General features: G+C 40.8%; 1 protein-coding gene across 1 annotated transcript in view; it reads left to right on the top strand.

Annotated features, from left to right (window-relative positions):
- The window catches only part of SLC6A2 (solute carrier family 6 member 2), a 109622-nt gene that overhangs the window by 41706 nt on the left and 43353 nt on the right, over positions 1-24563 (top strand). Inside the window, exons 4-8 of the mRNA XM_026652720.1 lie at positions 6856-6994; positions 8380-8514; positions 12978-13081; positions 18487-18611; positions 20471-20583. Coding sequence (XP_026508505.1) covers positions 6856-6994; positions 8380-8514; positions 12978-13081; positions 18487-18611; positions 20471-20583 — 616 coding nt within the window. The remainder of the gene's footprint in view (positions 1-6855; positions 6995-8379; positions 8515-12977; positions 13082-18486; positions 18612-20470; positions 20584-24563) is intronic.

The raw sequence follows: 24563 nt of genomic DNA, 5'->3' as shown, positions 1-24563 counted from the left end.
CAGAGCCTCTGTATGTGGACTTTCCCCAGCTTAGTATTATAGCAAACTTCAGCCATAAAATGAGAATGTGTGTGTTCATGTCCTTCTCATGCAGCAGTCAAGGGCATTGGGCCCTGCTCCTGCAAGGAGCTCCATACTGGCAAACCCTTGTACTTGCATGCAGCCTCATTGAAATCAGAGTGTCTCCATGCAAGCGTTGGTTTACCTGTAGTGAGCTCATTGCAGGATTGGGACTTTGGTTAACTGACCTGCATGGTAAGAGTTTACAAGACTCTTAGTCAAGGAATACTCCATTGGCAACCACAAACGATACATACTTGGGAGCACATGAATTTTCCTGAAGTGCCCTTGCTGCTTTGCTTCTTACTTCTAAAGAACTTGGACATAGGCTAACTTGCCTCACTTTGTGTGCCTGCTATTCATTAGAGCAGCCAAGGGGTTAAACCAAAGTGTTCTATTTTTATTTGCAAACCACAAGAGAGTTGGTGCAAAAATCAGATTTAACAAGCAGCTGCTTCAAAGTGCAGTGTAAACTTTAATGTGCCTAAGCATTGTACACATAACAAGGGAGGCCAGTATTAATAATTAAATGGCAACATTAAGTAGAGCAAAGACTTCAGTGGTTTGGGATTAATATTCTCTCTCTGTGAAAAGTTAAATCCCAAAGCAGCCATTTATCAGCTCAGGATTAACATTCATGAAAATCTAATACCATTTCATTTAGATCAACCAGCAGTTCATAATATACCAGCCCGGGCCATTGATCAAAGTATCTACAAAGAGGCAGGTAATTTTAGTAGATATTGTACATTACACATTTAAGGAAACCAGCACCAATTATTATTTAAAATTATGATCACAGCCTGAGGGACACACCTAGATGATTCTTCCAATTGCAGGAATGAGCACAATGAACACATTTCAAATTGCATTATAAATGTAATTAGCAGAGAGCAGTAATTTTAGGGTTTGTAGTTTACATACGGCAGTCGTTCTCAACCTGCAGCCATGGGCCACTTGTGGCCCAATCAGCACACATGTGCAGCCCATGAGACATCCTGAGGGCCATACAAGTAGTGTGTGTGTATATATATATATATATATATATATATATATATATATATATATATAGTGTGGATGCGGCCCACATAACATACAGAGAGCTGCATATGCGGCCCACAATGGTAAATAGGTTGATGACCACTGACATACACTGTATACCGTAAGTCCCTCTAGCATCTTCTAACCAGGATGGTTGTCTAAACTTAAAAATTAAAGTGATAAAGAAATTAATCTAGATCAGAGTAGGGGCTAGGACTCAGAACTCTTGGTTTATTCCCATCTCTGTCTCTCTATTAGGTGTTTCTATTGGCCTTATTGCTCTGTGACCCTGGGAAAGTAAATTAAACCCAAATTTTCAAAAGCAGCCTCTAATTTTAAGTGCCACAAATTTTGAGAGGCTAACTTGATAAATCTTTAATGTCTGAATTTTGGAGGAACTGGGCACTTGCAACTCCAAGAGACATATCTATAGGTGCCTATACCATAACCCACATACCCTAAAATTACTTGTCCTCATCAGATTTAGATGTCAAAAGTTTTCTCCTCTAAGATTTAAAAAAAAACAAAAAACAAAAAAAAACACCTGACACTGAGGCTATTGACAACAAATGCATTTGTCAAAAACATCACTACATCAGTTAATATCCAGAAGTTTATATTTTCTAACATAAGGGCTAGAAACATACTTCTGTTTTTAATACAAGCTTGTCAAAATGAATGACTTTGTGAGATTGTATGATGTATTTGCCAAAATATCAATTCCTCAACAAATCGCTCTGAGGACAGATATACTTTGCCATTGAAACCTGCCTTTCTGTATATGTGCACGTGCATGTGTGTGTAAAATTCCTTCCACTGGTCCAACACAAATGCAAACCAATACCTCTTTCAACTAAAAAATGAGGATGGCTGTAGCTGGTTTCACTCAAAGACTGGCAGGCCATGGCTCGACAGTCCTTCCACCCCTGACGTCTGGAGATGAATTTGCCTGGAGGTCAGTGGGTCTAGCAGTCGAACTGTAGTGTGTCATTCCCCAGTGTTCCAGGATTCTCCCAGTCAGATGGAAGAGAGGGGTGTGAAGTTAGGGGGACCTGGGTCCTGCCTCTCCATCCCGCTACAGACCAGGGCCCAAAGGGGAGAGATGTGGAATGTCTCAGTCACCTCTTCCTGGTGCACCTTACTGGCATCCCTTGGGCTGTTTCCTACTTCCCCGACTACCTCTGCAGTTTGGTGTGTGGCTGCTGCCCACTGCCCCCTCCCCCTCCAGCAGGGATTTCCCAATCAGTGTCAGCAGCTGAGCTGGTCAAGCATTTCCCAACTCTCTTCTCCATGTTCATTTGTTCTCTCTTAGCAGGCATCAGGGGAGGGAAAAGGTTCAGGCCTTTACCCTCCCAATTGGGGTCTTACCCACAGTCCAGACCCTTCTCCTGTGGATTGTTCTGTCCCCAGGGCTGCAAACTGGCTTCCTCCCTTCAGCCATCCTCTCCTCCACTCTCTCCCCCTGCTTGACTATTAGAGTCCCCCTCTGAGCAGCTCATCCATTTGGAATATGTTCCACAGCTGCTGAAGGGCGGGGCCCTTTTGACCCAGTACTGCTCCTTCACTCCCTTAGTCTCTGTGTGGTCTATAAACTGCATCACAATGGCAAAACAAGCCTTTTAATTGAACTTGGAATTATCATTGGATATGGATTGGAAGCATAGCCTCCATTTTAAGTCAATCTGCTTGTACACTAATCTCTGATACTTGCAAAGTACAGCACTGTGACTCTCTCAGTAAGAGTTAGTCACACAAATAAGCTACTGAGGAATCTCTCCATAGGCTTTGGTTATACAAAGGGCAATATCACTCTATCGTTTCTGTTTTTTTCTCAGGCTATGGCTTAAAAATATTTGACTGGATAATCTAGTCATTTTCACATATGGATATGAAGTGTTCTTTCTATTGAGTTTAGTTTCCTTGTTATGCTTTAATCCTTCCACGGTTCCATAAAGGACATGGTCTCAAAATAGCTCACAAAGGGGATATGATGGACCCAGGTCAGAGGTGACGTAATAAAAATACCTAACTATTATATTGCACTTTTCATCCATCGATCGCAAACCACTTCACAAAGGGGTTAATAGCACCATCCCTTTACAGATGGGGAAAGTGACACATAGGGAGCAGCGACTTGCCAGGGTCACCCTATCGCACAGTTAGGAATGGAACACACGTCTCTTGAGTCCCAGTGCAGGGTTCTATCGCTAAGCCTCCCCTGCCTCTTCAGTTTAACAAAAGCTGTGAGTGTAAATGCAGGACCTTGTCTTGGCAACTTGGGATTCAGGATCTGCGATCAGAGAGGACCTAGCTATATTATGGAGGCAGAACAGAAGGCAAGGGTGTAATAAATAGCTCACTGCTGCTGGCCAGTTGTCTTCTGGTTTCAGTTGAGATGAGTGGCCTCACTTGGGTGGAAATTCAAGGATTCAGGTGAGGGAGGGGAAACAATAGTCCATCCAGGAGGAAGTAGGGGAGTGAAATCTGTCCAGGAAGAGCAAGCTGAAGGGAGGAGGGGAGGTAGGAGGAGTCTGCTCGTGGAGAGAACTGCTTTCCAGACACAAAGAGCCGAACGCGCTGCTTCCAAAATAACAATAAAAGGGCAAACATAAAATCTCCCTGAGAGAGACAGCGAAGTCCCTGACAGTAATATCCTCCAGCCTGAAACCCCACAGAGCCCTGCCCCTCCCACCTCAGCAGATAGGCAGGAAGACTTTTCGGGCCTGATTATATAGTAGTTTATAGCCCTGACAATGCAAAGGGCCTCAAAGGTGGTGCAGATGTAATTTATGGCCACTTTAAGTCCCTTTTACATTGTAAGAGCGATGTAAAGTAGCCTTGGTGTAAATTACAAGAATTAGGCCCTTTGCATTTACACCCACCCTTGACAAGAAACTGGACTATGGCAATTCTTGTTTTCCTATCTGCAGGTTCCTCAGTAGTGTTTTCATGCTGTTCCAGCTGAATACCACTGGCCCTGTGTTCTGGGGTCAGGCTGCAATATTACAAAGCCTAAAAGTCATACTGATTTATCAACTCTTCTTGTGTCTTGCTCAGCCTAATGTAAAGTGTCCCTTATCTACTCTCTAATTGCTTTTCTCTTCCTCCCCCCCAATCTCCCAGTAATGATATGGTAATGTTTTTCCTCACTTTCATTTTTCATCTTTCATCACTTTTTCTTAATATTTTGTCTACCAATTTTCATTACTATCACTGGTTATTTTACTACATCTTCTGACTTTTGCCTTCCTTTGTTGTCTTTCTCTTTGGCTGTCACTAATCTGACAAAAACAACAAGGAGTCCGGTGGCACCTTAAAGACAGATTTATTTGGGCATAAGCTTTCATGGGTAAAAATCCACTTCTTCAGATGCATGGAGTGAAAGTTACAGATGCAGGCATTATATAATGACACATGAAGAGAAGAGAGTACCTCACAAGTAGAGAACCAGTGTTGACAGGGCCAATTCAATCAGGGTGGATGTGGTCCACTCCCAATAACAGATGAGGAGGTGTCAATTCCAGGAGAGGCAAAGCTGCTTCTGTAATGAGCCAGCCACTCCCAGTCCCTATTCAAGCCCAAATTAATGGTGTTAAATTTGGGCTTGAATAGGGACTGGGAATAGGCATCTTTGCCTCTCCTGGAATTGACACCTCCTCATCTATTATTGGGAGTGGACTACATCCACCCTGATTGAATTGGCCCTGTCAACATTGGTTCTCCACTTGTAAGGTAACTCCCTTCTCTTCATGTGTCATTATATAATGCCTGCATCTGTAACTTTCACTCCATGCATCTGAAGAAGTGAGGTTTTATACCCACGAAAGCTTATGCCCAAATAAATCTGTTAGTCTTAAGGTGCAACTGGACTCGTTGTTGTTTTTGTGGATACAGACGAACACGGCTACCCCCTGATACTAATCTGACAATTTCCTTGTTTTGCTAATGGAATTAGAGAAATATATTATAAAACAGGAGTAGTACCGCTCTCAGCACGTTTCACACTCCATCCTCCATTGGGTAGTTTTAGATGTAGACCTGCTTACAGAGATTGGTGGCAAAAAAACCCCCAAATAAATAGGTTGATTCCATTAATACTGTGTTTTGATAGGTTTCTGGATTAGTTGTGAATCAACTAAGGATTTGAGAAGAGAGACAGGTGACGACAGGTCTGACTTGAAAATAAATATTCCAGTTTATGTCCACTGAAGCTGATGATATTTTAAATAGGTCTGTAGGGCTTATGTTACCCCAGAACACATTAAATGACAGGCTCAAAAGCACATCTGCACAATGTTGGAGGAGATATGGGATTGTTCTTCAGTTGGTGGAGAAAGTGGTCCCTGTCCAGGAATGGACTCTGGTCATTTTGCATTACTCTCCCAATGCCAAGTGGCCCTCCACCCAGCTGCTTCAACCCTGGAGAATCTCATGTGTCAGGGAATCCTCAAATGGCCTATAGCTGCTGTGAAGTCACCTTCCTCATTGCTACAGGGAGAATGGTTAGGAGGACCCCCTTAGTCCAGCTGGTCCCCAGCTGCCTTAACATTAAATTGCTGAGGCTTAAGAAACAAACAAACAAAAACTTCCCCCATGTTATGATTCTTTTTCCTGATGAAAGGAACAGACCTCTTGGAATCAAGCTTCCAATGCAACTACTTATAAACCCAAATTTGAAATTGCTCTTTTGGCAAATGTTCGTAACAGTAAGATCATTTGTGAGATTTTTCATGGAAAACAATCACCACTGAAGCATATTCGTTTAAAAATTCAAAAGAATATTTGGGGGAAATGAATGTTCAATGAGAACAAGGCATGCAGGATCAGGTTTAACTTTTCTGAATATCAAAGACTTGAGGTGGGTTCCATTCATTTAAACCTTTGCTCAAAATTTGAGACTTTGTGGGTTTATTCTAAAGAAGCCCAATCTATTTATGTCCCTAAATTTGGTTGAAGAATTTTTTTTTTGTTAAGCATCATAAGGAGTCTATCTGTATATTTTGTTAATGTTTCTGCAGGTCTTAGCACTCATTTTTCTTAAAATATAAACTAACACTCACCTTTTAATTTCTAAAAAAGAGAAGATTCTTGAAGGGCATCACATACATACTGATCCATGTGCTTTCATTCCTTACTTGTTATTGGCCCTACAATGAAATAAAAAAGAGCAGCTACCTACTGTGGCATGATACTTTTAAAAGCATTTTTCATCCAATTAAGACTGAAATTGAAGAACCAGCCAAAAGATTATGGCAAATCTTCTTTATTGGATATGATGAGCTAGCAAAGCAAAACAGTTATATTATTTAACTTCCCATTTCCTCATGCTGTGGTGACCCAGATTTCTAGTTGACATTGGCTTAAGTGAAATCTAGAACTGGTCAAAAATGAGGGGAGAATATTGGTGAATATACTGTACACACATACATATGAAAATTGACATTTTTCATCAATTTCAAAATCTGAAATATTTCAACCAGCTGTCTGGCTGGAGAATAAGGGGGTGTGGGTGTCCACACATTCATTTTATTTTCTGTGGTTTAATCAAAATAGGAAAAAAGTATTAACTTTTTTGTCAATTGAAATATGCAAAATGTTGACCAGCTCTAGTAAAAACTAAATCAAGCAGAGAAGCCACTGATATTGTCATTCAGCTTTCATGTCTACTTGCAGCCCACAGGATGAGAAGTACTAAGCAATGACCTGATGGCGGTTTTGTTTGTTTTTTTGTCTCTCTTCCCCTCTTATGTCTAGACGAGGTGTACTGCATCTGCATGAAAGTAGTGGAATCCATGACCTTGGCTCACCCCGATGGCAGCTCTCGCTGTGCCTCTTGGTGGTAGTAATAATTCTTTTCTTTAGTCTGTGGAAAGGAGTGAAGACTTCAGGAAAGGTAGAGCTAATATTGCTCTTGTATCTCAATATTGTTCTTTGTCCTTTTTAGAAAGTGACTTTTTGGGGGGCGGAGGGGAATAGGGGTTGTAAATCATTGTACCTAAGGGTGCCACTAGGACCAAAGCTTTAGATCTTTGTATATCTGTTCTACAAAGTGGAGTGGACATTTCAAATACAGCTCCTGTTTTATCTGACTCAACAGTTATGTCATCTTTGCTCCAGTGATGTCCAGCATTGCAAAATTCTGTTAGCTTTTTAACTTTAAGTTCAGTATTAATGGCTTGATATAAAGCCCATTAAAGTCAATGGGTGAGTCTTTCCTTTGACGTCTGTTGGCGTTGGATAAAGGTAAAGATTGTCTCTGGTTCTCTGCAAAACTTGCTTAAAGCTTTCATTGTATTGTTTAAGGGCCTTTGCTTTTATTAAATAAACATCCATTCTAACTTAAACACTTTATCACTTCCAAAGGTTTCGGCAACTATTCTTTGAAGTACCTCAAGAGTTGAAATAAAACCACCTGGATATTTACTTACGCACCATTTGGATATTTTGAAATTAAGACATTAGACCTTGACACAACTCTATTCACTTGCTGAAAAGGAGTTTCTAGCTTCCAAAGCTCAGAATATTTTTGATTTTGATAAATTAGCTACCACCGCAACAGTTTTCATCAGTTAATGTTCATGTACCGTGGTTGAATTTCAATCATGTGGTCCAATGCACAGCCTTTCTTTATTCATTCAATGCACAGCCCTTCTTTATTTGGCTTTTCAATTACAACAATAGGGTTAACCCACCATTTATGCCATATATTTTCAGTAAATGCCAGCATTTCCTCATTTTCATGTTGATATTTTACTTAATTGCTTAGAATAAATGGAACATTTCTTGGCAACGTGTGGTGAATGAATCAATCTCAATGTATTGTTTGCTTCCAGAAGTCCTAGCTGTGGAAGAGATCTGAGAATTCTTGCTTTCTGTGGTTGCTTTTTATATTTCTATGGTATTTACAGCAAATATCTGCTCATGTCTACTTACATTTCTGGAAATAATTCACACTGAGCTTGCTCAGAAGTTTAATATGACCATTAATAATATAGTCGTTCCACTGCTGACATATAATCTCACTTGCCTAACCCATCTCATACTTTAACATACTACCTATCTTTACTTGTGGGAATTTTCCTAGTCTGTGTGACTGGTAGCTAACAGTTCTTTTTTGCTAGGACAATGCCCCTTATGATAAACAATCAAGACATCCTCCAGACAACAGAAGAGACAAATGCAACAAAGGGACAGCCGGATTCTCCAACATGTTTATAAAACTTCCTGTTTGTGTAACAGTAGATTAATTAACATTTGGTGTCTGTTTGTTCCCTGCAGGTTGTGTGGATAACAGCCACTTTGCCTTACGTTGTATTATTTGTATTGTTAATCCATGGAATCACATTGCCTGGTGCATACAATGGAATAAATGCTTACCTTCACATAGATTTCAAAAGGTTAAAAGAAGCTACGGTAAGTTCTCTCCTCCATCTTTGCTTCCTATAATGAAATAATAGCCCTCACAGAACCTCCTAACTATTGTCAGAGTTAATAGAAATGGAAGCTGTTATTAAATTGTTAGTGTTCGTTTCTAAAATGATGTATTTGTTTGTTGGCACATGAACATTACTCTAGTTTCTTTACTGTGCTGAGTTTCTGGCTCTCTGATGGTGAGGAGAGCATCAGGGAGCCATATCAGGATGGATCTGTATAATTCTGGGCATTGGTACTGGTAGAATAGTCTGGGGGCTGCTTCAGTTTATTCCTGCTTCCAGTGGTCCCTAAGAAACCGTACATGTTTTGACCACACACCCTACCTATGATGAAGTGCTTCCTGTCTGGCCATGGGGTGGTGCAAAGGCTCTGTGCCAGCGGAGAGCTCCTGCATGCTGGGGAAATAGTTGGTAAGATCTGGTTATTTTCTGGCCCTTTATGTTGAACAGTTGCTAGTAGAAGATAATGAGCGGAGCAGATTGAAATTTTTCCATTGAAAAATAATGTCTACAGAAAATAGCTTTTAATTGAAAATGAAGATTTTCATGGGGGAAAAATAATTTTGGATCATGTTTCTCAGTTTGAATAGGCACTTGAAATTTTGGGTGAGTATCTGAACTGAGGTTTGGTATTGAATACCTTACTTGTCAGGGCCATTCCAGTGCAAGCCATTTTATTGTACTTTATAATGAAGTACTGTAATTGTAATTACTGTATATTACACAATACGGGGAAGGGGCGGGAGTGATTTCATTTTCCTTAATGTCCTTAATTAGTAAGGAATTAGCAACTTGAAGTACACGTCTGTAGCTTTTCCTGACGTAAGTCAGCCTAAGCAAATGTGCCCACATAAATTCAATTTGTAGCCAATATAGTCCTATAGGCCTTAGTGCCCTGAGAACGTTCAACCTACTGTATATTAGAATAACTTCTGCCCTCCGCCCACAGTATTAAAAAGATCTTCAAGTCAACTCACTCAAATTCGTTATGAAATTACCAGACTTTCCAAAGCCCCAGAGGGCGGTAATTTAGTGATCACAAACGGATTTTATCCCAGGGCTTTTTGTTTTTGTTTTTTGTTTTGTTTTTGTTTTTTACTTAGTGGAGAAAAAAGAACCAGTCCTTAAACAATGGCATCCCCTTGGTACAGACCAACCTGAAAATGTTAAGTGCTTTTCAAATAGATACAAAATAGAAAACTGGAAAAACATGAGAAGAAGAAACAAACTGGCATGAAAACACCTAAAGAGAGGCCCATCAGAGTTAGAAAAACTAGACAAAGTTAATACGAAGCCTGAGTACCAAAATCCAGGACTACTTCAGGTATTGTAATCAAAACAGCCCCTCCACTCCTCTTTTTTTTTTTTTTTTTGTAGTAATGTTCATTTTATCTGCTGTGTGCAGCAGCCAATATTTAGGGCTCCTCATTGACATTGCAGTATAGCACAGCACATTTTCAAATCTGAACCCACTCCACTTTGGGGTGCTTCGAATCCAGATCCAAATATTACAGCTTGAGCCACATCTGTCACCAAAGCAATGTCACGCTCATCATACGAGAAATGGGCTATACAGACACACACCCATTACTGTATATTACACAATACGGGGAAGGGGCGGGAGTGATTTCATTTTCCTTAATGACAGGTTTCACAGTAGCAGCCGTGTTAGTCTGTATCCGCAAAAAGAACAGGAGTACTTGTGGCACCTTTGTTAGTCTCTAAGGTGCCACAAGTACTCCTGTTCTTTTTTCATTTTCCTTAGTATTTTAAGTGATGTTTGGAAAACAATAAATATTCAGGGTCAGATCCTCAGCTGTAAGTAAATGGAGCTATGCTGACTTCACACCAGCTCAGGATCTGGTCCTCAAATTGTGTTCTGCATTTGTAGACCGTATTTGTGTATTGCTCTTTTGGGCTTTAAGTTTATACAGCTGCTATTTGGCTAGCCACAAAGATATTTGTTTGAGACCAGGTTTTCCAGATTACTTATATAAAAGAGAGAGACAGACAGACAGAGACAGAGAGAATGCTTGCAGGATGATGAAAGATGGAAGACAGCTTACAAGGAAGAGGAAGGTCAAGTTGCCTGTTGAGTTGTTCTTTCTGCAACCCCCTGTTGAGGAGGCTGGGGCCCCTGCTGGCTCTATTGACGTGTTTGTGTGCTTAATCCTTGTTATTGGGCCTCTGGGAGATTTGACAGCTGTCTGAGTACCAGTTCAGTGTGTTTCTGAAAGAGTCTTTGACTTATGAATATTTTTTCCCCTGTGAAGAACAGCAGCAAGTAAAAGTCACAGATAAATTGCGCTGTTCTACAATCTGCTCTGCCACTGGTTCAAAAGTCCTAATGTAAAAGGCATAAGGTCCTCTCATGCCAAGAGTTTATAGGGCTCACTATGGCAAGGTGTTCAGCAACTCGTGAGAGGCTTCCATTGCCAGTAACACCAGCACTGTGCCGGATCAGACCCATCAAGAATGCAGATAGAAATGTTGTTTTGAAGGGCTCTGAAGGAAACAGGGCCTATGTGCATTCCTTGTTGAAAGTCCAGCAGCACAAAGCTTGATACTGTTGGCTCCACGGCACAAAAAGCAAGTGATTAACTTAAAAATTGGTGTAAATGGCAGCTGTACTTCTGTTCCACAAAAGGAACAACAGTGGGTGCTTAATAAAACTGGAGCCATCAGCAATTCTAGGCCAGGAAGGAGGTATTTGCTCCTTTGGACGTCATAAAAAGTTTCCTGAAAATTACATCATGTCTGGGGATTCACTTAGTATTTCCCCTTCCTCTCTGTATGGTGCAGCAATATTGCAAGTCCATACATGGAAGAGAAAGTGTAGGAACAAAAGTTAGAGTAATATAAACAGGAAGGAAGCTTGGAGTGAAAGACTGGCTACAACCTCCTAGAATTTTTTGTAATGGTACATAAAAATTCAAATACTATAGGATACAGTTAAACTGAATCATGGCATGAGTCAGAAGTAACTCTATTGAAATTAGTAGAATAACATCAGTGTAAATTGTAGACGAACCCAGCCCTATTGTCTCTGTGTTGCATCCTGTTTGTTATTACAAGGAATATTTTGCATGGAACCTTGACTTTTTAGTGACTTGTGTCTTCTGCTGCGTACTCCTTATCTTGATCCGCACAGCAGCTAATTGGGTTAACACAGAGGATTATTTCAATCCAAGGTTCAGATTTAGCAAGGCCCAAAAGCACATGCTTAACTCTAAGACCATGCTTAAATCCATCGCTATACAGCATGTGCTAAAGTCATCTTAAAGCCAGTCAGACTTAAGAGCTTTTGAATCGGGCCAAAAATACAGAACTAGTGTAAGCAGCTACAAATCCAGTGGCAGGACACAAAGTGGCAAAGAGCCAGTGACCTATTAAAAAGCAATAGAAGGACCTTGTGCTGTCAATATGGCATTCCCAAGTATAGTTTATTTTTAAAAATTCCTTGTGTTTAGACTTTGTACAACTTTTCCAACAAGTGGGATGCGGAGTGTTAGCAGCACCAGCAGCTGATAGCAATACATCCTAGAGTTTTTTTGCTCAACCCACACCCACGGGTGTTTTAGCCTAAGGCTGTATTTGGCAGATTCAGCTAAACCCAAACATTCTGAGTCTGTGAGGTGCTGAGTACTCTCAGCTCCCCTTAACTTCAAAACTTCTTGGGATCAAGCCGTGAGTTTTTGATTTCTCAATGTGACACTTGAGGGCAGAGACGTTTGAAAACAGTTCATCTGAACTCCTCTGCCTGTATTTTCAGGATCCTAGTTTAAAATCCAGTCATTGTCTCTGGACATGGGCTATATACAGTCTGAGTAGATGAAGTGATGGGACTTAATGATTATCATAAAAATAATTCTTGGCCCTTTAAATGAGTGAGAATTGAAAAGGAATCTCTCTTAGAAGTCCTATTCACAGCATGTCAATCAGACTTCAACCTCTGATGGAAGAAAGCATCATATAAACTGTAATTACAGCCCCTTGCAATAAACTCTCCTTTGGGAAAGGAAAACATTCCATAACTCCTAGCCTGTTAACTATTTTTATTTCTGACTGTGCAATCCAAATTAACCCAGCGCTAGTGGGAAGTGTATTGCCACAGCACAGCAAAAAAATCAATTAATCGTTTCTGTACTCTGTGGAAGTTCAATAAGCAACCAGCACTCCTATAATGCCACTCTGCACATACTTAGGTTTTGCTATTGCTTTTGAGTTTGCCTCTTTGTTGAAATAGTCCAGTCCTTGACTGTATCCCATGCCTTGGTTCTTGATGGGCTGGGAAATATTTATGGTTCTGTAGTCATGGAGAGTGATCAGATATTATTTCAATAGATATCCAAAGCTAGTTCTAACTGTACAGTTCTGTCATGCCACTCAACTTTTCTCTTTTAAACTGAGCTAACACATCTAATAATTTTCATCTTTCTGTAGGTATGGATTGACGCAGCCACTCAGATATTTTACTCTTTAGGAGCTGGATTTGGAGTTTTAATTGCATTTGCTAGTTATAATAAGTTTGACAACAACTGTTATAGGTAAGAGAGTCTATTTCTCATTACTATTTGATCATGACAATTGGTTTTAAAAAGCTTTGATTTCAGACTCACTTTACTTACACTCTGACACCAAGGTTCCAATAAAATATCTGAGAAATTTGAAATGTATCTAATTTTTTATGTATTTATTTCTTGATACATATTTCACAATTCAAGAATTCTATTTTCATGTTAGCTTTGGATTTTTTTTTTACTTCTGATTTTCTATATATAAAATGCTATCCTATATAATATACCTATAATATAATAAAATATATCTGTTTTATATAATAGTATGTTATACAGGTAACAGGTATATTCTATTATTTATTATTATTTATTTAGCCAGTAGAACTGATAATTACAACCTAATATGCACCAGTGTACTTCATTCACTTAATTGTGATTTTATTATTGACAGGCATTTTGATTTGGACCTGAGAACCAAGCCAAAACTTGAACCAAACACACCCAAATTACCTCTTTGCTGAAAGTTCAGCAGTAAGAACCTACAAAGTTATTGGCTCTCCTGTGCAAAAGTACAGGATTAATTTTATACTTTAGACAGCTGTGTAAACTGCAATTATATTTGTCTTTCACAAGTAGCACTAGAGACAACAGAGAATATTAAATGAAATCTGATTGGTCCACAACCCCAGAGAAGCAGGAGGATGTTTCCTCCTTTGTTCAAATTTAACAGAAATGAGGGTTTTAGAGTCAAATCCTAAAGGGATTTTATGTTTTGGGATTACCTATTTGTGATTTTTTTCAGTAGGCCTTGATTCAGCAAAACACATAGTTCAAGTTCAACATATGCATACGTGCTTTGCTGAATCAGGGCTATTGTGCGTAGAGGTCCCAACCAGGGCTGGAGGTCCCATTGTGGGAGACACTGTACAGACAAATAGTAAGCGACAGACACTGTCACTTTACATTTGAATGTCAATCGTTTGAATGTGTGTTTTAATTGTTCTGTGTGTGTCTACTATGCTGCCTTATCAAAAAGACCTATAGAATGGAACTAGCTGAAAAACTTTGAATTTTGAAGGGATTTGACCAATCAAAGGGATACTTTTTTGGTACAAATTTTAATTAAAGTGTCTCCCCAAGGACTCCATTATTTTGGCTAGTTTGGCTTTAAAGGACTCACGTTCTGGGGCATTTCATTTGCCTAGTGTTTGTGTGTGTGTGTCAGCATTTGTGGGCCAGACTGACTAGTCTCTTTGAAATGCCCTAGCTATGAGAAGTGCAAAAAGCACTAAGAGTGACAAGTAAACTCTAAAATGTCTTTCAGGTTTCATAATGCATTGCTTGTAAATCCAGTTTAGGATTTTTTTCAAAAATATAGATTTTAATGCAGAATATTTTTAATGCAAAAAGAGAACAAAAATGGAGTTCCTGTAATATAGCCAGAGGAATAAACTGGAGTGACTGAAAATACCCATAATGGAAAGCATCAGAGAACATCACTGCATGTTAGATAGTCCTGGGCTGAGTGCTAACAGTTACCTACAGTAGCTCCTTTTGAAAATATCTTAGTAAAAGCTAGGAAGCAAAGGGCTTGGTGGTGACTATAGAAACAGCCCTGAGGGGTGCATAAGCCGCACCATCCCAGAAGTAGTTGCAGGAGGCAGGGTGTTGAGACAGACCTCTCAATCACAGTACCACATCACTTCCCCCTGCTCTAGACGTGTAGTAGCTTGCCGCTGGTATAGGCAGCACACCATCAGCTCAGCTGCAATGGGCAGTGGGGTAGAACCAACACTCTTCTCCACCAGCCTGCCCAGAAGGGGAGAAAGTGGGCATGAAGCCCATGAAGGGGTATAAGAGAGTCCTTATTCCCTGCCTGGGCCAGTAGCCTAGTCATGGGTCTCACCAAAAGGGCTTGCACAGACACACTGTGACACTTGATTGGTAAGCCTGGTTTAGAAATATCTAATGTTTGCAGGAATATAGTAGTATATATTACCGTGAAGAGGAAAATGGGCACCTACCATGCCTTTAACAAACACACCTATAGCAGTCTATAACAGACTATATAGATTTTAGTTTGCTGAAATGGTCTGTTAAATTTGTTCAATTCTCTGAACACAGGGCTTAATCCAAAGCCTTTTGAAGTCCACGGAGAGACTCCAATTGATTTCAAGGAGCTTTGGACCAAGCCCGCTGTAACTTTAGATTCACAAGTGGGTTTCATGTTAGGTGACATTAATGTGAGTAATGCTGTAGTAAAAATGACACCTGTAATAATAGCTATTCTCCAAAGTGGCAATCATTGCATTCTACAATTAGGTTAACATTAATCTTACAGATTTCTAGGAAGCCTGGCTTTAAGACGTTTCCTACATAATTGTTTTATTCTGTATCCTGAGTAAATTTGCCAGGAAACAGAAAAAGAAATACACTCTGGAACTTAAAAAAAAATGCCTTGAGGCAATACCCAAAATTACATTAAACTGTGCTGAGCTTATTACACTTGTCTTATGTTGTTTACCAGCATCACTCTTGCTGTATTGTAGAGTGATCTGCAGTGTTTCTAAAATATTATGTTTTATCTTTAATCCTATAAACAAGTTTCCATTCAAAGACAATTGACACTTAAATGAATCCATTCTTTGGAAAAATACTGTGGAGTATGTCAGTGACATCTTTATTACATGGGCAATGCTTTACTGAAGTGGAACGAAACAAATTGAAACTAGCATTGTATTTCCAAATAAAAGGCATGATTCACCACTACATTACCCCAATTGTTTTGTGTCAGCGGAACTCCATTGAAATCAATAGTTACGCAGGTGTAAACCTGGGGCAACGCAGTGGCAAATCAGAGCCAGAATCACAGCATTTTGCCAACTTCTATAGCTTGCATGTAAATCTGTCACTTGAAAGGGGTAACATGTGCAGTTGATCATGCAAAAGGAAAAAGCTACTTGCATGTGAGTGTTCTATAATTGAGGGAAATGGTAATGATGACCTTGGCCATAATATTTCACAGATACTTAGCAACTTTTGTCCTAAAGGAGTCCAAAGAATTTTACAAGTATATAGTGTGAGTTAGTCCTTCCTCTGATGTACACACTACTCTACAGCAATCCAGTCAAGTCTGGGGTGCAGTGGGGTAATTAAATGTGACAGATGTGGAAACTCTGGCTAAGGCAAACTCTGTCATTAACAAAAGCACTATGGTATGAGTGGTGTCCACACACTGGAGACCGGACCTCAATTTTAAAGGTCTTCTCCAACAGTCAACTGTATGGAACTCATTATATCTACTTCTAAAACAGATCTATTTCAACAACCCTGTTGTGGTTTGTTTGATTTTAACCAGGGGCCCATGAAGCCTGGGTATTTCCTACTTAAGGCTGAAAGCATTGAACAATCCTCTGTGGAATGGAGTTCATGACGTGACTAAAGCCAATGAATCATATTACTTACATTTTTCATAAGGCTTGTCTTTATACCACTTGTCAGGATCATGACCAGGACGTGGGCAGTTGGGCCTAACAGTCGGAGTCATAGGGGTTGCGTGGTCTGGGGCTTAGCACAGAGCCAGACTGGAGTCAAGGATCAATGCCAAAGGACAGCCATGGACGTAGATGGGAGCAGAGCCAAGGGTCAGACACAGGGATCAGAAGACGAATGCCAGAGCCAATGGGCTAGCTGGAGACATGGTCGGGGAGCTGAGATGGGGGTCAGAGCCAAAGGTGTCAAAGATGGGGAAGGGCTGGAACTGAAGTGGGCACAAGAGGAGGCTGGGCATGGGCAGGCACAGGCTGAGTGGGAGAAAGAAAAGGCACAGGATGCAGAGTCAAGCACTCTGGCCACTACTCGGCCAAGGCGTAGCTTAGCTCTGCCATCCCCACCAGTCAGGAAGTACAGTCAATGAGGCAGGGCAGCTCCTGGTAGGGTCAGCTATGCCCAGTGTGTTGCTAGACCGATCCTGCTGCAGCTGGCTCCCCGATGCCACTAAACATCAAACATTCACAGTTCTGGGGAATTATCATGCTAAGGTGGAACCTTCTCCGGTGCTCTAGGGGAGTGTATTACCATAATGTTACATTGAAGAGCTGGCTAAACTTTAAAAAAAAAAAAAAAAAGTCTATGACGGACGGATTTGCTAGAGAAAATTTGAACAGAATAGTTTACAGCGAACAGCCTGTGAGGTATATTTGCAGGTGTCATTATGAAGATGACAGCTTTGCAAAAGACAATGAGATTTATAAAATCTTGCTGTTACTGATATTTAACAATGGGGAGGAAAGGGGGAAACATTGCCAGCCTCTGACTCATGAAATATCTAACAAATTATTATCACTTTCTTCACACCACAAATAAATGCTAGAGCTAGTGCAAAATGGGGGTGGGAGGGTGGGGAGGAGCAATCTCCTCTTTTTGTAAACAGTTGGAATGTCAACAAAAAATGTTCAGTGACATTTTGAACTTCAAAACCACATGACCAGTTGTAATACATACATTAGGATGGGGCTGACATTCCAAATTAATGTTGACAACGGTGGCCAGATTTAATTTTGACATAAATGTACATAACTCCATTGAATTCAAAGGAGGGTTGTCTGCTTACCCCAGGGCTGAATCTGGATTTTCCTTTGCGGGTCCTGTCATTGATCTAAAACAAAAGCAGATTAATAATAAAGTTATCAGCATTTTTGTCAGATTCATGACTAAACTGATGGTTACCTCTTTATATTATACAATGATGATGGTTGGGTCAGATTCCAATCTCACTGATGTCCATGGGAGTTTTGCCATTGATTTCAATGGGAGCCAGATGAGGTCTTTCCATGCATCTTATCTGAAATGCCTGCTTAACTGGAAGGATTGATGAACAGATTCTATGCAATACCTTGAAAATGGCATCAAAGTTCACCAAAATTCATATTTAGGGTGACCAGACAGCAAGTGTGAAAAATCAAGACAGAGGGTGTGGGGGTAATAAGAGCCTATATAAGAAAAAGACCCCAAAATCGGGACTGTCCCTATAAAATCGGGACATCTGGTCACCCTATGCATACCTGATGTTGTCTGAAAACATTCACAAGAGTTTATAGGTATGGATTGGTATTTGCTAGTATTCATTTCCCCATGTAGCCTTTTGTTCACTTCTGGTTACTTCCCTGTTCCGTTATTGCTGCCAGCTAAGACCATCTTACAATTTAATATAGTTTTTTAAAATTTTTGAACACAGATTAATTTCAAAACAATTTAGGAAATAACAGTGGGTCTCTCCCAGCACAATATGCTCGTGTAAGCCTTTGATCATCAGGATGATTACTTAATTGGCAGTTTCTCTTTTCCACCAGAATTTTATCATCATAATAACACAATTTCTACCTATTTCCTAAACTGTTTTGCACTCAATTGTTCTTCTCTCTGTCTCATATTAGGGATGCTTTGCTGACTAGCACAATCAACTGTGTCACAAGCTTCATATCAGGATTTGCAATTTTCTCTATACTGGGCTACATGGCTCATGAGCACAAAGTAAAAATTGAAGATGTAGCCACTGAAGGTAGGAAGTTCATTTTACTCCAGATTTACTGAAAAATTAACCACCTTCTCCAGTGCTGCCCTGCACATTTGTTTATGTTCATTTCAAATTAAACAAGACAAAGAAGCCCACCTACAATGGACCCAGATGTGGCCCTGATTCAGAAAGCTACTTAGGGTACATCCACACTGCAATTGGGAACATGCTTCTCAATGTGAATAGACAGACACACTGGCTTTGCTTGAGCTAAGACTCTCAAAATAGCAGTGTAGCTGGATGGAGCACAGGTGGTGGTTTGGGCTAGCTGCCCAAGAACGTACTCTTGGGGCTGCACAGGTTTGTACTCAGGCTGGTAACCTGAGCTGCTGCTTGTGCTACCCCTGGCAACATGGCTATTTTTAATGCACTAGCTCAGGCAGAGCTATCATGTGTCTGTCTGCTCACAGTGGGAAGCACAGCAGACGTACCTTAGGCACATGCTGACTTTGAGTATGTGAGTTGTGACCTGAAGGGGACCACTCAAGTGCTTCAAGGCAGGCACAGGCTTAAGCACATTGTTGAATTGGAGCCCATGCAAGGTGTTGAGTGGTCCAAGCTCTAGTGAGTTGAGGGTGCTTCGCCCCTGGCTGGAAGCACGTAACACTTTAAAGGGTCAGGTCTGTACTGAACACATACATAATCTACTGAGACAAGTCTACTGGCTAGTTCCATAAGTTACTGCCCTACTGGGTCAGACCACGTGCCAGGTGCCCCAGAGGGAATGAACAGAACAGGTAATCATCAAGTGATCCATCCCCTGTTGCCCATTCCCAGCTTCTGGCAAACAGAGGCTAGGGACACCCAACTCCACACAAAATGGCTGTGAAGTGAGTGGGAGGAGGTGGCCTCCCTTATAACATTTAGCCAGGGGTTAAGGTATTCACCTGGGATATGGGAGACCCTGATTCAATTCCTCCCTCTTCTTGGTAAGGGCAAGGGATTTGAAGGAGTTTGAGGGGTCCTTGACCTCTCAGGTGAGTGCTGTAGCCACTGCACTCAAGGATATTCGGATGTGTCTCTCTTTCAGTCTCTCTTGTTGAATGGATTCCATTTTGCATTTAAAAAAATAAATAATTAAATATTAATTGGGCCAGATAGAGTGTGAGACTGATTCTGTAGTTGCAACGCCTAAGTACTTTTGTGCATCTGGGCCTGAGACTGGCTTCAAAAATCTAACTGGCTTCAAGACTGAGCTTGACAAATTTATGGAGGGGATGGTAGGATGAGACTACATACAGTCACATGTAGCCGATCTGCAACTGCTAGCAGCAAATATCTCCTACAGCTAGTGATAGGATAATAGATGGGGAGGGCTCTGAGTTATTACAGAGAATTCTTTCACAGGTGTCTGGCTGGTGGGTCTTGAACACATGCTCAAGATCTAACTGATCACCATATTTGAGATCAGGAAGAAATTTTCCCCTGGGACAGATTGGCAGAGACTCTGGGGGGGGGGGGTTCACCTTTCTCTGCAGCATGGGGCATGGGTCACTTGCAGGTTTAAACTAGTGTAAATGGTGGATTCTCTGTAACTTGAAATCTCTAAATCATGATTTGAGGACGTCAGTAACTCAGCCACAGATTATGGGTCTATTATAGGAGTGGGAGGGGTGGGTGAGGTTCTGTGGCCTGCAACATGAAGGAGGTCAGACTAGATGATCACAATGGTCCCTCCTGGCCTTAAAGTCTATGAGTCTAAGTTGTTCAAATACTATGGTGAGGGACACCAATATAAGAATCTAGGTAGGTCAAATCTTATTTTCATGAACCTTTTTATAGCTTTAAAAATTTAACAAAAGCCTCCGTGCAGAAATGAGTTTTTCTTTCCTCTTGCTTTTCAGGAGCTGGATTAGTTTTCATCCTTTATCCAGAGGCCATTTCAACCCTTTCGGGATCAACATTTTGGGCAGTGGTGTTCTTCATAATGCTTCTCACACTGGGCATTGACAGTTCCGTGCGTATCTTCCATGCCTGTCACTTTTCCTTTAGTAACATTCTCTGGTAACAAGTACGGAGGCACCAGTCTGATTCCACTAGGTTTCAGAAGCCACGTGCTGTGCTCTCAATGTATCTGTTTTCAGAGTTAAGGCCAATATGCCATATAGCATTGCACACAGCAGTTTGTTTAGTCACAGATTCACAGTGCGCAAAAGGCTTGGGAGGGCCAACTAGTTTATGATCCTGGGTTGGGCTCAAGCAGCAAAAGTTATTACATTTTAAGGCTATGATACTGCATCACTGAAGCTAATGAGAATTTTACCATTCATTTCTACAGCAACACACTCAGAGCCTAAAAATGAACTTGGAAAAAACATAGGAACAAGATGCTGAATTGCCTGCCTATGGTTCAGTACTATTTTGTATCAGAGATTTCTACTTCCCACAACATCCTAAATGATACTCATGACACAAAGACTGAGGATAGCATCTAATTATAGCTTTGATTTCCTATCATATGGAACTGTATTGAGATACTTTCCTTACAACAATAGTCTCATTGTGATACTTTTTTAAAAATCAGTTTCATTTACACTATTAATTTGTGTTTGTTCGGTGTCTTGGCAAAAGGCAACAATGTAATCTGTATGTTGAAAGATAATAGATATTTAGGAATGGTAAAAAATGAGCACTAAGATAGGTTGCCTCATTTTACAGTTAAATTCAGTTTTAGATTTAGTGTCTGAATTTCATTCAACATGAAGGGGGAGTATTTGTGCTGTCTACAAAGTGAAAGTATATTGTCTTGGGATAAAAAAGATAACAGAAACTTCAACCCTAGATGAAATATTCTAAGTACCCTAACAGCACTTGTACCACCTTGTTCTTGCCAAAGAGGCATCAAGATTTCCTTTTCTACTTAACATAAAAGCTAATTTTCTTCTGGGAAAAGTAAATAGGATCTTTAAAGAACAGAACTCTGATCAGTCTAGTCATGTTCATAAGGATATTTTTACTATTCTAAAATAAAAATTGCCAAGAAGAAAGTTAACTCATTTTCAAAAATAGAAAGGGAAGGAAAAACAGAGACAAGAGAGGGAACAAAGCTGGGGGGGAAAAGAAGAGATCACACAAAGGAGCTTTGATAGTCATCTGCAAGTATTTGAAGGACATATTCTAGAAGGGGTCTGAGCTGTGAAGTTCAGCTCCAGCTCTGAACTCTTCCCAACTCTTTGCATTCTGGATTTCACTTCAGGCCTGTTAGCGATTAGATCAAGTTGTAAAATTGAGACTCTGGAATCTTATTGTAAAAACTTGAGGCAAAGTCAGATCTTGGGTTCCAGTCTGGACCTATTTGTACTGTAAACAAACATGAAGGAAGGAGAAGAGTAGATTAGGGTGGCAAGAATGACCAGTAATAATGAGTCAAAATTAAGAAAAGTAAAATCTAGGTTGTATATTATAGGTTGAGCTCTACTAGGCCCAATCTTGCAAACATTTAGGGACTTGTTTAACTTTACCATGGTAAAGCACATATGTAGATATTTGAAGCGTCGGCACCTTAAATTGTAGAATAATAATTTTTCAGTGGAAGGGGTCAAATTATTCAAAGTGGATAAACTGTGGTAAATCTAGCATTTTCTTGTTCTTGATTAGGCTTGGACGTTTGCCTATTTATTTGCTCTTCAGAATTATTTTCTCGCAGGAGAAGGGAAGGGGAGTTGTCAACACTACTGCACTGAACACTTATATCTTAGTGACATCCCACCACCCAGTCACAGGCCTTTGAAGACACTGACATGCCACTGAGGGAAGACCAATCCAATGTGTGACTCCTTCGGTTATAGAACCTCCTGTTTCAATCGACTAGCCAGACATATAAAAGTATTTACCCCATTCAATGTCATTGCCATCTACATGCACCATCAGCAAGTCATTCATTTTATAGAGACATGCAGAGCTTTGGTTTCATCATCCTGCTACATGGAGCACAAACATGGCCATTAAAACAGCTGAGGAGAGGAAACTAAACAGTTTTCAGTGTCAGAAGTTACAGTGGACTCTTAACATCCATTGGTTTGATTTTTGTCAAAAACAAGGAGATATTTAGATAATCCAGGCCAGTTGCAATCTTGCACAAGTTGAGAACAAGATGACACTGCAATGGTGGGGTCATGTGCAGAAGAATGTATGGTTTTACAGAAGTTTTTAGAGTTGAGGCTGAAAGAAGCAGAACACAAGGCCGACCATGAATGAAGGAGGTTGGAAGATGCAATTTTGAGGGATTTAAGAATCCTAAATCCTCCCTGTCATGAGGTGCTCTGCTCACTGCTGTGTAGTGTCCTTGTGGCCCATCTGGGGATGAGCTCACACCCAGTCTGATGCCCCCTCCTTCAGTTTCTTGCCCCATGATCTCACACTCTTTTTCTGGAGTCACTCCCTCTTCATGGCTTGGCCCTCCAGCCAGGTTACTATCATTTTGTCCTTCCAGGGTATCAAAGTCCCATTAAATGACTGTCCCAGGCAGTCTTCTGCTCCATTGTCCAGTCTGTGCCACTTCCCCAGCCAAGGTCTGCAATATCCTAAACCTTTCTGCTGTTTCCCTGGACTGCTTCCTGCTTCGCCTCTATCAGGCTCCTTCTTCACCCACCTCTAGGTACACCCTTCCCTCAGGTCCAGGGCTTCTATTCTCCCCCTGGTTTGCTCCTTTCCTTCTGTAAGCCCAAAGAGTGACTGCAGGCCTTCTGTACTGCAGCCCCCTTCTTGCTCTCTACTTCCTGGTTTTATAGCAGCTTAGCCTTCTCCTTGCCCAGCTGGGCTTCATCATCAGCTAAAAGCTTATCAGCCCTGACTCTCCTCCAGGTGCAGCCTCTCACAGGGTTAATTGGCCTTTTTCTCTCCAGTCAGGCTTGTGTGGGATAGGCACCCCACCCCAGCCCCATGCTGACTCTTGCCGAAAGAAGAAGTCTTCCAGGGGACGGTTCAAGATGAATTCCATTCTATGCACCACCACAGCTACATCAAAGCCACATCAAGCTGCTGCCGCTCATAATTATTTACTGGTTTTATGCAAGCAACTGTGGGGTTGTTTGCAGACTGTTTCCCTTGATTACCCACTCTACATGCTGTGAGCTCGGTCACCTAGGACATGTGGTATTGTTGCTTATCCCTGATTAGAAACTGAAATTAAAAAAATAGAGAAATAATTCATCAACTCCCTTGTTCATGTACAAAACCCCTTATTGACATATGGAGAGAGTTTTCTGGAATGCCCCGAAATGGTTATGGAAAGAGAAACTTCCTCATGAACGTGTTAGTGGACAGCAAATTAAAAGGATTAGGAATTAGAATGAATGTCTGTAATGTTCTTTTCAGCATGCAACCATCTCTACATAGGACATTAACAACGGGGATGAACAAAGCACTAGATTAGGAAGCAGTCCTGAATGAATAGGATGGAGTAGAGAATCTGAAGGCTACTTTTCCACTTCTAACTTCTCTGAGTCTCTCAAAGTAGCCATGTAGTAAATCTTTGTGACCATGAAAAATATTAACCCATATTTAAGCAGTGCACTGAGATTTAACTGTACGATTTCTGTTGATGCTTACAGAAGTCACATGGATAAAACCCCACACTATGCTTTGACATTTTACTCTTGCGTGTCAGATTTGCTAAAAGAATGTTTGCCCTTCCCTCTGCAGCCCTCTGGTTTCTGAAGTGTATCATTCAGATACTACCAAGATTATTCTCAGCAATTGATTTGAAACAGAGATGTTGTTGTCTCCAACCTGCTGCCCTCCCTCTCTCACCCAACCTCCAAGTATTTGCCACATTTCTCTTCCATGTGCAGGAAATATCCTATATCGAGTCTCCCACGATTCTTAAAGAAATTAAGATGGCTTGTTCATCCCTAGCAGGAGCAGGGTTGGCCTTAGGGGTTGGTGATCTGGTGGTTGCCCTGGGCATGAGCTTCCAGGATCACCAAAGCAACAGCA

This window comes from Terrapene carolina, unplaced genomic scaffold (assembly GCF_002925995.2).
Source record: "Terrapene carolina triunguis isolate 2854851 unplaced genomic scaffold, T_m_triunguis-2.0 Scaffold130, whole genome shotgun sequence".
NCBI lineage: Eukaryota > Metazoa > Chordata > Testudines > Emydidae > Terrapene > Terrapene triunguis.
Note: the sequence above shows the minus strand (reverse complement) of the source record. Positions and strands in the feature narration are given on the sequence as shown.